Genomic DNA, 12,917 nt, shown 5'->3' with positions numbered 1-12,917 from the left:
CTGATACTGACCTTTTATCAGAGACTGGATTTAGTCAGTGTATTTCATTCATTCATTTTTAATTGAATATTTTAGTGTCAATATTTTGTTTCAAAAGATTTTCCAACCTGTCAAATATTGGCAAAAAAGATGCTGCATGCAGATTCAAAATGTCAGGAATCAGTAGTCAAACAAAACATTTATTTAGACTAATTTCCAAAGAGCTTTAGAAATGTAACTAGTCGCATTCAGTGCTTTGGTTTGTAAAACTCACAGTCACTGAGTTTATTCATTTGTCTACATGAGCTCAAGGACTAGGTTCTGAATTGTAGAATATAATAAACAAAAAAACCCCAAAGCGCATTCATTTTCAAGTTCCCCAAGGTCACATGATGACCACATCCTGCTGACCTTAAGCCTGCAGCATCTCTGAGCAGATATTCAGCTAGTTGGATGCTGTTAGGTATTCATTGTCCAGAACACTCTTCATCTGAATGTGCACTCTGCGTTGAGGCAAAATATTACTCAGCCTTTCCTTCATGACATTATTAAGCAGCATCTACATTGCATTTTAGGTTCATGAATATATATTGCAAGTCAGCATCCTGGAAAATACAGAGTGTGTTCGTGTATTATTGTGTGTATTTAGAGTCTGTGTAGATGCTTCATGGCCTTAATGGTATTAATTTAAAATGACACACACACACACACACACACACACACACACACACACACACACACACACACACACACACACACACACACACACACACACACACACACACACACACACACACTGTCTAGTTTGTTAATCCTCAATGACACCCTCCTCTGGTGAGTATTCCTTTTTCCTTTAATTATCACAATATGAGAAGATTGAATATGTGACTCGATGCCTTTTCTACCATTTATATAACACACACTTACACACAAACACATAGAGGCACACTCAAACGCAGAGCATTAAGTAAGTGTTGTTCATTTGTTGCTCATATCAGTGTGGTTACGGGCCACTGCACAACACTGGGAAAATACCATCTTGCCTTGGCTCTCCATTGATTTCCTCTATCAGTTTGCCCAAAGCTCTAGATGTCTTTTGGTCTCTATTTGCCTGTGCTCTTTTTCCCTGTCTCAGTCTGTCTCTCCTCTTCTAACATCTCATTTGTACTCACTGAAGCAAACTAGGTGCAAAGGAGCCAACATTGGCGTGCTAATGGAAAAATTCAGACTTTGAGGATTTCAGCAGCGTATATGTTTAAATACATAGCCACACTGGTGAGATGAAATGTGATTTGCTTGCATTTACCTACAGTTATCTGTTGTGTGCGTGTGTTTTTCAGTTCTGCCTTTCTCAGTGTCTGAGCATTTTGATTATGCCTGTTAACACTTCACTTACTCTGCTTGTAATGTAAATGACTGTGAGGGAGATATGTGTGTACATCTTTGCCTCCTGTTCCTTTTTTTACTTTGTTTCATACCATGGGAACTGATAATTATCCATACTCATTGACTGTGAGGGGTCCATTCATTTCTAGTATCTGGACTGTATAACTGAAAATGTTTTCTGTTATCAACTCTAGAAAAGGTTAGCAACTGTTGTGATGAGATTGTGATGCTGAAACCATCTAAACTGTGACATTTGGGGAAGTATGATTATTTGCATTTTTGCTGAGAGTTACATGAGAGGATTGATAAATTGAATAATTGAATAGAGTGACTTGATCTGTGATGTAAGCATGGAGCTAGCTTAGCTTAGCATTAAAACAGGAAACAGAGGGTAACCTCAAGCCTTGCCCTGTGTAAAGTTAAGATATACACTTCATGGCTTCTCTAAAACTAAGTAATTGACATTGAATCTTGTTTGCTTAATCCTTATACAAACAGAAATCTAAAAAAACACCACTTTGTGGGTTTAGAGGGGTTCAACCAGCCATGAGCATTTCTGGGTGAACAACAGCCAGGTGCAGTGACTTCTGGCAGTCTTGACCTCACTGTGAGGTTGCCAGGCAACCAGCGGAGACACCGCACAGCAGAAGCCTTTTTCAAGGAAGACATTTTGACATGTCACAGCAGGAAAAAGCTCAGGTGTAAATGATAAAATTAATCATGGCAAAATTCCATTTAGCTGTTTCAGTTTCAGTGTCCTGGTGTTGTGCATGCTGGCTTACTGTCACACTGTCATGGCTAATTGGGAAGCTTGAATAGAAGGGAGCCATCGTTTTTTCTGTGCAGATTAAACTTTTTAATGAGTGAACTTCAAAGATGTTAGAAGGAGTATTTTTTTAGTTTGTAGAAATCCAGGCTAGCTAACCACCTCCTCACTCCAGCTCCATACTTAATGTACAGACAATGGGCCTCTTTCCCCTTTCACAAGTATGTAGAAATGTTCTTACTTTGTACACAAAATAAGTACACACACACAATTACTGACGGATTCATGACGTGCACACCAGCCAATTTTATTGTTACCACTGTGTGTATGTTAGTGAATCAGAATAATTCTAAATTGACAAGTGAGTTATTAGTAATTAGCATACTACCATGCCCCCATTTCTCTGTATAAGGAAAGCTCTGTTGTAGTGGTGCAGCTGTGAAGAGAGCTGTCAGTCATTACAAGAAGCCTGTGATGATAAAAATGTAGAAAAACTTTACTGCTAGTGAAATGCAAACAATAGCTTCAGAGGTAGAAGCAAGAAAAGTCAGACTTGGCTGGCAAACGTCATTGGCTCAACCGTTTGGATCCCGATTGTGAACCCTGTATACAGCCTGTGTACCTGTTGCACCTTTACCACACAGTACACCTATAACAAAATAAAAAGTTGGTAAATTTGTAGATCTGTGGAATTGATCAAAATAAATATTTATTAGAACACTACCATTAGCAGTTTGTTTATTAGCAGTTTTGTCTTATTTATGTTTATTTATTATCTAATCAGTCGTACACACAGCACTGTCGAACTTATTATTATCTGTGGACATGTTGCTGCGGTGTTTCTATGTGAAAAATACAGAGGAATGCATTGTTATCAACTGGTATTGCTATCAATGGCTAACCTGGCTTGAACTGGTTTTCTGACTTCTAAACTGGAATGATCCAAACTCGGGTGTGAAAACATTCCTAGCTTTGACTTCCAACTTCCGATGTAAATGGAACACAACATACTTTCCAGTAGATAGTAAACATGGGATGTGCTGTAAGTCTTCACAGCTATGCTCGATAAGAGTCAGCACACCCTACATTAGTGGGAGGACGATTTTTTATTTTTTAATATTTTGTCTGCCTGTCTTTTTTGATGGCAGATTGGATCCTCCTGGGTATGGATGATACCAGTCTTGCATAAATCTGTGCAGAGATGTTCTGCCATTCTTCACAGATGATTGGTTTCAGCTACTCTTTCCTGGAGGGGTTTTGTTTCTCTACCTTCTTTCTCTAGAGGTGTTGTATTGAATTCATGTCGGGCAGTATGCTTGGTCAGGCGATAGTTATGCACTTCTTTCTTCTTTCTTCTTTAAAAACTGTGATTTTTGCAGTGTGTTTGGGATCATTGTCATGTTGGAAAATTCCTCTCCTGTCAGCCTTCTTAAGACTGGGAGTCATCTTTTCATTCAGTATTTGGGTGTACAAACTCACGTTCATAGTGCCATCTATAAATGTCATCTCCCTTACACCTTTTGCACTCATGCAGCCCCATTTCAGAACACTCCCACCTCTATGTTTCACAGTTGGCACTATGCGATCACTGGTAGGCCTGTCCAGGTCCATGCCAAACATGCTGGACCCTATCTGATCCAAACAAATTGACTTTGGTTTCATCTCAACTAAGAATTTGCCGCCAGTATTCATTAGGCTTCTTTTCATGTTCTTTGGCAAAGGTTAATCTTGCAATTTTATGCTGATTTGTGACTAATGGTTTTCTTCTTGGATGTCGTCCCTTGCGGTTGACTTCATGCAATGTCCTTCGCACTGTCTCAGCAGTCGCTGAAAGACTTCCACAGATAATCCTTGTGCCAAGTCAGAAGCACTAGCTCAGTTTCTTTATGCAAGGTTGTGTAAATAGTGAATATTGAGCCATATTTTTCAAAGACAGCCACTGCACCTTCTATTATTGGTAGTATGGGTCTTCCTGTACCTCCTAACCACTGCTGCAACTGTTTTTGACTTATTTTCAGTAGCCTACTGGTGAACTTGTGCCCTCTCCCATCTCCATGAAGTCTCATAATCTGTTTTTTTTTCAGGCAATTCCTTGCCATGTGGAGCAATATAGAATTAGGCACAACCCAGGCCAAAACTGAGAAAATTGTGGTGTTCACAGATTATTTATATATTAGTCTTAATTGGAAGTAACAGGTGTAATCATTTCTTTTTCAGTGTTTACTTTTGTTGCATTAGGGATGTATGAATTGAATGTAGTCTATCTAACTGGTTGTTTTTTAATTATAAATGAGTAAGTAATACACTTCACTTTTGTAAGGTGATACAACATTTAACATTGTACTGATATTGCACAGGTGTGTACTGAGTAATAATATGTTTGCATGTGTGTATTTGTTGTGTGCGTGTGTGTGTGTGTGTGTGTGTGTGTGTGTGTGTGTGTGTGTGTGTGTGTGTGTGTGTGTGTGTGTGTTTCTTTTCCTTTTTCTTTTTGTCCAACTGTGTAAGTGTGTGATTAGTGTATATTGATCAATGGCTTGGTGGACAGCATGCAGAGATAATGAGCTTTTTGAACTTCTTCGATGAGAAGACACGCACACACAAACGCACACACACATACACCAGGTAGTATCTGGGGGATGGTTTTCCCCAGTTGTCCCCTCCTCAACCTTATCTAACACAGATGTGAGAGCAAATACACGTTGCTTACCAACACATTACACTCGTAGTGATAAGTATTCAGTACATGTGTTGGTAATGAATATGAATGTATGTGTGTGTGTGTGTGTGTGTGTGTGTGTGTGTGTGTGTGTGTGTGTGTATTGTAATGAGTTAGCCTTGGGGGTCTCTCCCTGTCAGAGCGATGCCTTCTTGCAATCAGTCTCCAGGGAAACAGGCAGTAGACAGAGGAGCGATGTCACCTTACCAGGATAAACACACACACACACACACACACACACACACACACACACACACACACACACACACACACACACACACACACACACACACACACACACACACTTGAATGCACATTTACACACACCATTACAGCCCTACACACTCAATTAAATCCAGACAAAGGGAGATGTGAGCACACATACACTCACACACACACACACACACACACACACACACACACACACACACACACACACACACACACACACACACACACACACACACACCCACACACACACACACACATACACACTAGCAGGTGCGTCTATGGGTACTAACATGACAGACCTAAATACACACTCCATAGGTGTGTATACACAGGGGAGGCTACATAAAGTCAGTGACGTGAATGTTTTCCGGTGGGTGATGCAAGTTCTAACACACTCGTGTGTACCAACACAGAGTAAGGTAGCCTAGCCTTGTTACACTGCAAGAAATTAGCATATTTGTACCTGTTAATAGCAAGACTGTGATGGGATAGCATGGGATCTACCATCCCTTAGAAGCCTGTGATCTAGAAGATGAAGGGAGTGTTGAGTAGAGTGAAGGAAAAGAGAGGAGGAGGAGGAGGATGGGGTGTGCATAAGTGCTGAGATGGCTGATGGCTCCTCTAGAGAATATAGGGGCAGTTGGTGAGTTTAATTCCCTGATGATCTGTGTGTAGTGTCAGCAGCACCCAGGAACTGTAAGTGGCCTAGCACAGAAAGGTCTGAAAAGGTCTCCCAGTAAATGTCTGTGAGAAATGTCATAGATAGGAGGCGAGGGCAGAGAGGGATAGGCGGGGCTGAGGTAGCACAGGGAGAAGGAGATGTTGTAAGCCTTCTGAGATGGCAATGACCCCCTTGGGAAAATGGAGACGTGTTTAAGAATCGCTAGGGGAGGAACATAAACACGCCCTGTAAGTGAGAGGAAGAAAGGATACGAGGAAAGGGAGAATGGGAGCGAGCCCTGCTGTTAATCTGTAAAATCATTGATGCTTGTAGTGAGAAACACATAGTAAGTGGGAGCATGCTCACAAATAATACCTCATCCCTCTGCTTCTAACACACAAACACACATGTACACACGCATGCACAAACACACGCATGCACACACGTTCACACTGTACTGTATGTTGTGGTGTCAAGTGTGTGTATTGACAGTGTGACAGGTGAAGTTGACAACAGCTGTGCATTCTCTTAGAATAGCCATGTTCCATCGCAGGCCTGAAACGTGGCGTGGAGCCAGGGCCCTAAGGAGCCATGTGGGGCTTGGTAAAATGATCTATTGATATGACAGTGACAGGCCACATGCTAAGGTCCCAGGTGTCTGAGGGCCTCAGTTATTCTCAGATAAAGACACATGTCAAACTAGGACACCCCCCCCCCTTTAACCTGTTGCTAATAAAATCAATAATAGAAGCTCATAAAAGTGTTTTGGGAGTAACTGTCCTCACTGCCTTTAACATTTGAAGGATTCAAGGTCCCCAGATAGCAACAGCAAACTGGTAACAGTGATCATGAAAAGTGGTCACGGTAAATGTAGAGTTAAAAATAGGGTGTGATGCTTGACTTTCTGTAGATGTGCAGTGTAGAAATTCTTGAAACAGGTCCCAAGTTTAAGTTATGATCGCAATTTGAATGGCTTAGTTTTGCTTTTGCATGGGATGCTTTTTATGTGAAAACTTACAATTCTGCCTGAGAGCAAATGAAATGATAATTTATCAATTCTTTCATTATCCAATATTCTCTCCACAACAACTGATTGGATGTTTACAGTGCAGGAATTTACAGCGACAGCCTTGAGTGCTGAATATACATTCATGAGAACAGTTTCCTTCTGCAACCAAAACATACTGAAGATAGAGGCTATAATGAAATGAATGGAAAACCTTAGCTGTGGCTAAAGAATGTACTAACAGGGTTTGAAATCTGCTTCTGCACATGAATATACATATGCTTACTCACTATGCCCACAGTCACGAACACCATGTCCTCCTCTGTTAACCTCTCTCCATTTATCCCTGCTAACACACACACACACACACACACACACACACACACACACACACACACACACACACACACACACACACACACACACACACACACACACACACACACACACAACCATCTAACCCACCCTGTATAGTTCCATTCTTATTCTTCATCTCTATTTTTGGGAGTATGATGGAGCAGCTGGACTTGCTGAAATAAGTACAGGAGTGTTTGGTAGACACACACGTCGGCAGTAGACAATGACAAGTCTTAAGGAGCTGTTAACAAGATCTATCTATACATATAGGATACATATCCTTATTTTTTCCAACAATGAAACCTATTCTTATCACATTTCCCCTGCCACCTCTCAGGGATGTCCGTCAATACACAGCACACAATATAGCACCTCTGACAGGTTTTTGAGTTTGTACAGTATGTGCGTGCGGGGGTGGACAGTGCATGTGTGGGTGAGTGATTATCAATAATCAATAGGGGAAATCATTCAAGGCTTCTTTCCCCTAGATTTAAAGCAGTGCATGAAGCTCTCCACTTCTCTCTGCCACCCTAACATCTATCACCCTTTCCATTCCCTCTCCTATCCATTTTTCACAACAGCCAGTGGGCTTCTTTCCACCTCAATTATCTAAGTGACGGCTTGAACTGTCTGATGGAATTCTAGTATCTGTTGGAGTCAAACCAAATCTGCAATTGTAAGACAAAAAAGAAAGAAAAATTACTTTTCACTAAGCATTTAAAATGAATTTTGACCAGGCTTTGCTGAAGCATACTTAACTCACTGAATTCAACCCTGGAAGGAGACAATGAAGTGCAAAGATATTTTACATGCACAGTATTCATCCTCAACACTGATCTTCGTGTTCTTAACTAGGTATATAAATGAACATAGATGATCAATGTGGAGAAAGCACTGGCAAACACAGTGGTCGCTGTGCTCGAATTCACAACTGTCCATCAATCCTTATTGATAGACAATGCTGCCTGATTCGGATTAGAACTGTATTGGTTGTAGCTGAAGAAACTAAATCAGGCTTTTCATTATCGCCTTTCCTTTTTCTCTCTTTCTACAGCCTTTCATTTCTCGCCCAGACGCTTCTCTCTTCCGATCACACTCCCCCAGTTTGACGCCCACTGGAAGACCAGAGAAGCAGAGGGAGAGACAAAGTGAGGGGGAAAATGAAAGAAAGACAGAAAGAAAGAAGAAGTATAAAGAGACAGGCGTGAAGTTGAAACAGGAAAGAGACAGAGAAAGAGAAAGACAGCATGAAAAGTGTCGGCCATCTCTTTCAGGGAGAAGAAGAATAGGCTGCCATAAAGGAAGAAATGAGACAGGAATGGACTGAGAGAGAAAAAATTAAATCATGACTTTTCATTAATAAAAAGAGGCTGACTCTAAAACAGTGATTTTCATAAAGTAATGAGGCAAATGAGAATGAAAGGGAGCAAAGACATAGGCAAGGAAACAGTAGAGCCAGATTTCTCTGGCAATGACAATAACAGAGAGAGACCAAATATGAACTATACCACAGTCTGCAAACACACAGAAAGAGAAACAGAGATAGAGATGAGGGACACACCCAGCTGGCCTATTCTAAAAGGCTACCAGTAGATTTGTGCACTCACTTACACCGCCCCATATCTTCCTTCACATGATCAATGATCCATATATGACAGGCTGCATATCTGGAAGTAATGTTTCCACCTTATTAGGTAAAGAAAATCAACTCTCTGTGATATGTCAGACTGCAAGGAAGGATGGAACGAGGTATCTGTGAATCAAGAAGGTGAGCACAACATGCTCCAAGAATCATCACTGGGGCGCTTTGGCACACACACACACACACACACACACACACACACACACACACACACACACACACACACACACACACACACACACACACACACACACACACACACACACACACACACACACACACACAAATAAACAGACAATAGCAGCCAGAGGCCAATTCAGCTTATTACACTCCCCATTACACAGACAAATGAGATCCTGGCCTCCAACTGATAATCTGCCCCCCATGTCCTCTGCATCGTTGCATTACATCACCCAGAAGCAGCAACTGTCAAGCCTGGTCATTACAGTACACAAGCTTCCAACAACATGGGCATGGTGTTGGTCAGACTGTGCAAGGTGTAGAGGTCTGGTGGAAATTAGCTGGTGAAAGCTAACTCTGATTATCAGGCCGCTGAACTTTCAAAAACAGTCAAAGCTGGGACGCCCTTGTGACTTGGGGGTAGAAGATGTGTAATATTCAATATGCCTGGTTCAGATCTGGCTGGTGACCTTTGCTACATAGCATTCCCTTTCTTTCTCTCTGCCTCTACATTTCCTGCTGCTATTTACTGGCTACTATAAAAAATCAAGAAAAAAATGACCCTGAAATGCTTAAACTTAGCCAAAGTTAGCACAAGATTCCCACTATGTCAACAAAGCCAAGTTATCCTTACATTTAGTTCCTAGTGTGGGTCAAACTCCAAAAAAACACTGGGTCCTACACTTCCCATAATGCAACTTGTTATTATCTTTCACTGGACCCTTCCTGCCTGGTAAATGCGATATCTTTCAAAAGTCAAATTTTTTTCCAACCCATAGTTTGTAACGCAGGCTTTCTGTTATAAATTTGTCGTCTCCAAGACCAAGCTCCAAAAGCCCTGATGACATCAAAGTGACATCATAAGGGTTATTTTCTCAGCAACAGAAAACATTGCACAACCGAGTACCACCCATGACTGAACTATATGTGTCAAATCCCTAGCGTGCCTCTTTAAGTATTACTGCTCCATCCCCTCACCTTAGTGTACACGCCCCACGACAGCTCCGTCTCAATCACCATGACGACGATGCCAAACATTCCGAAGATGAGGGCATAGTCACTCAGCCTCTTCCTCTTCTCGAACAGCGCCCTGCGATGCCCCAGTTTATAGCCAATGTTTTGGTTCTTCCGTTTGGAAGCCTTGGAGGTGCTGCCCCTGGCCCCAGTGCCCACTGACCCAGACCCTCCGTGACTGCTGCCCCTCCCTGACTGTGCCCGCCTGCTCTCCACCAGCGCGTGGTTCTGGTGGTAGATGGACATCTGGTTGGATGTGGAGTCGGTGATGTCATACTTTCCTCTGGGGTATGGCGAGTCTTCTTTGGATGAAATCACAATCTCTGGAGGGCTCTGAATTGGGGGTTGATTGGTAGAGGACTGGGCCAACAAGTAGCTAGGAGGGGCTTCTCGCTGTCGGTCATGCCCCACAGCGGCCGTAGCCCCAGCAACAGCTGAAACACCAAACTCTTTGGTTTCACTGCTGCTGTCTGATTCTATGAGGTTTCTTCGGGAGGCGCTGAGGCGGCTCAGGGGCTTCATGACACCGCCCGTGTACTTACAAGAGCTCATGGCGATCTCCGTGAAAGGGTTACTGTCCCGACGGTGAACCAGGGGGCTGGCCTGCCTGTGTTTGCAGCCCCTCTCTCTTTCCCTGTCCCTTTCACGCTCTCTGTCCCTCTCCCGGTCCATGGAGGGTGAGTGGGAGGAGTAAAAGAGGGCGTTGTAGACCGGGGAGTTGTCTCCGCTCAGGCTGTGCTGGGAGCCCAGGCAGGAGGAGAGCGGGGTGCTAGTGGGGTGCAAGGCGTTGGGGATAGGTGGGGGAAGGGGCTGTGCTCCAGAGGAGGACAGGGGTAACTTGGGGAGCGATGTTGGAGGCAGGCTGGGCGTGGCAGGGGATGGGGACGGGGTGCTGCCATTTAGACGGTCGAGGCTCGAGCCTCCCATGTGGTTGGAGTGGTTTGATCCTGGCTGGTTGCCAGTGGTAGAGGGATGGGATATACTGCCCAGGGGAAGGAGGAAACGCTGGTCCTCATCCTCGCTCCCTCCTAGCAGAGCCAGGCTCAGAGAGGGGGGAGGCTCCATGTTCTGCACATGAACACAGAAAAGAGAAAAGAAGAACTGTAAAGACAGGCACAGAAGAAAAACGATGTAGAATACAGACTATTTATGACGATGGAGGGAGGAGCAGGGGAGCTTTGTGATGAATAACGGCTAAAACAAACGAGGGAAAAAACTGAACTTCAAAAGCTGAAGATGTGTGACAAAGAGGGGCAACAGAGTGAAGCAAAGTGGCCATAATTGGGGAATATGTTATTCCTTGAGTCACATTTGAGTAAGCTGTCCTGTCAGCCTCTCTCAGCGCTCTCTCTCCCTCTGTTTCCCAGTGTCCTCTCCTTCTCTCACATCCCATAACGCTTCAAACAATATATGCCATAAAATGTCATCTGTGTTACATTGCTTTTAGCCAGAAGGGTGAAAATCCTCTGGCTTTACACCAATGAAATGAGATCAGGCGCAGAGACAGAAGGATAATAATTCCACATCATTCATTTTTTTTTTACACCCAGGCGAAGTATTAGTAGTAAATGTGTGTATGCCTCAGTTAACAATAAGTTCGCTGCATTTGATTGATCCAAAACAATAACCTACTTTTAGCATGACATAACCAGACACCTTCACGGCCCCATCCTCCCTGTCTGTTTCTCTACCTACCTTCTACCTCTTCTCTATCAGTCCGTGTCCCCCAGGTTAGTTGTGTTGAATCACTGGCTGGATGAAAATAGACTACCACACTTTTTCTTTTTCATGTTGTCACGGCCATTAGCTCATCTTTTGCTTCGCCTCCTTTCATATAGGTCCCTCCACAGGTCCTCGCTTGTCTCTGGAAATTGTGTGTCGCTTTCCACAGATGTTGCTTCCGTCTCAGCTCCACTTGATACGATCAGTTTGTTTCTTTCCCAATCATCAGCGGTCTATCGATGGTGCCCATTTCGATCCCGTCAGTGACAGTCGGTACGACATGAGGAGGTATAATCCATTATGAGTGGATTAAATCGGTCAACCTGTGGCTGCACGTTAAAAATGTGCAGCCACATCACCCTGCAAAATATGAGAAGGGAAAAAACGCAAAGCTGGTCGTTAAGTATGAGTCCTCGAATGAGCCGCGAAGTCTGTGATTTAATATGTGACTCCGCCGGCTTCCACTCAATCTATAGCTCATTGTCTCCCGAATCTGTCTCTCACTCTCTCCTCCAACTTCTCTCCCTCTTTTCTCCGCCTCCAGACCTGCCGTTCTTTCCCATTGGACGGAATCAGAAAAGCGAAATAAACGCTGGAAACAGGTGGCAGGAAGATAGATGCCAAACAAATGTCCACTTTATTGTACCCGGGTTATTAGGATTTTGTTTTTTTACTGTAGCCTCAGAAAAATGTCATCCAATTTGGATGCCGCTATAATAACTACATGGCCTATTTGGTCGTTTAATGGCACCTGTTACGACCGCTCAAGGACGATGGAACTGACGAAAGGACGTCAGTCAGATTTTTTCTTTTTTAAACATTTGCACAATAAATGCGCATAAATGTGTAGAGCAAAACATCCTTCTTGCAATCACACAACTGGGTTGTACAAAGAAACCCTACAACATATGGCGAGGAGGAGGGTGTGGAAACAGAAGAATCAGGCACGGCGCGGTGCGTCTCTGTGAGCCTGCATGAAAAAAACGGAACATTTCTATCCTTTGTGATTGAATTTACGAATACAAGACTAATTTAACGAATTTAATTTAAGTTATAATGGAATGCTAAAGAATAATATATGGGGTTAATAATAAATACTTTATATAATTAAAGTCATGCTTAAGAGAAATTTTGATTGATAACTTCGGGGAGATAGTAACTAGGGACTCTCTGATAAGGCCCTATAATTAATTTATAATTCTAACTCTAAAGAGTCTATTCTTCATAATCCTACATAAGTAGACTATTCTACCT

The 12,917-nt window shown here is 42.9% G+C and overlaps 1 protein-coding gene across 1 annotated transcript in view; it reads right to left on the bottom strand.

Moving 5' to 3' along the window:
- The window catches only part of kcnn3 (potassium intermediate/small conductance calcium-activated channel, subfamily N, member 3), a 44,651-nt gene extending 33,645 nt beyond the window's left edge, over positions 1 to 11,006 (bottom strand). Inside the window, exon 1 of the mRNA XM_062423382.1 lies at positions 9,906 to 11,006. Within this exon, the coding sequence (XP_062279366.1) occupies positions 9,906 to 11,006 (1,101 nt within the window). The remainder of the gene's footprint in view (positions 1 to 9,905) is intronic.
- Positions 11,007 to 12,917: the final 1,911 nt, after the last annotated feature.

This window comes from Scomber scombrus, chromosome 7, assembly GCF_963691925.1.
Source record: "Scomber scombrus chromosome 7, fScoSco1.1, whole genome shotgun sequence".
Taxonomy (NCBI): Eukaryota; Metazoa; Chordata; class Actinopteri; order Scombriformes; family Scombridae; genus Scomber; species Scomber scombrus.
The sequence above is the reverse complement of the archived record's forward strand: the minus strand, read 5'-3'. Positions and strand labels throughout refer to the sequence as shown.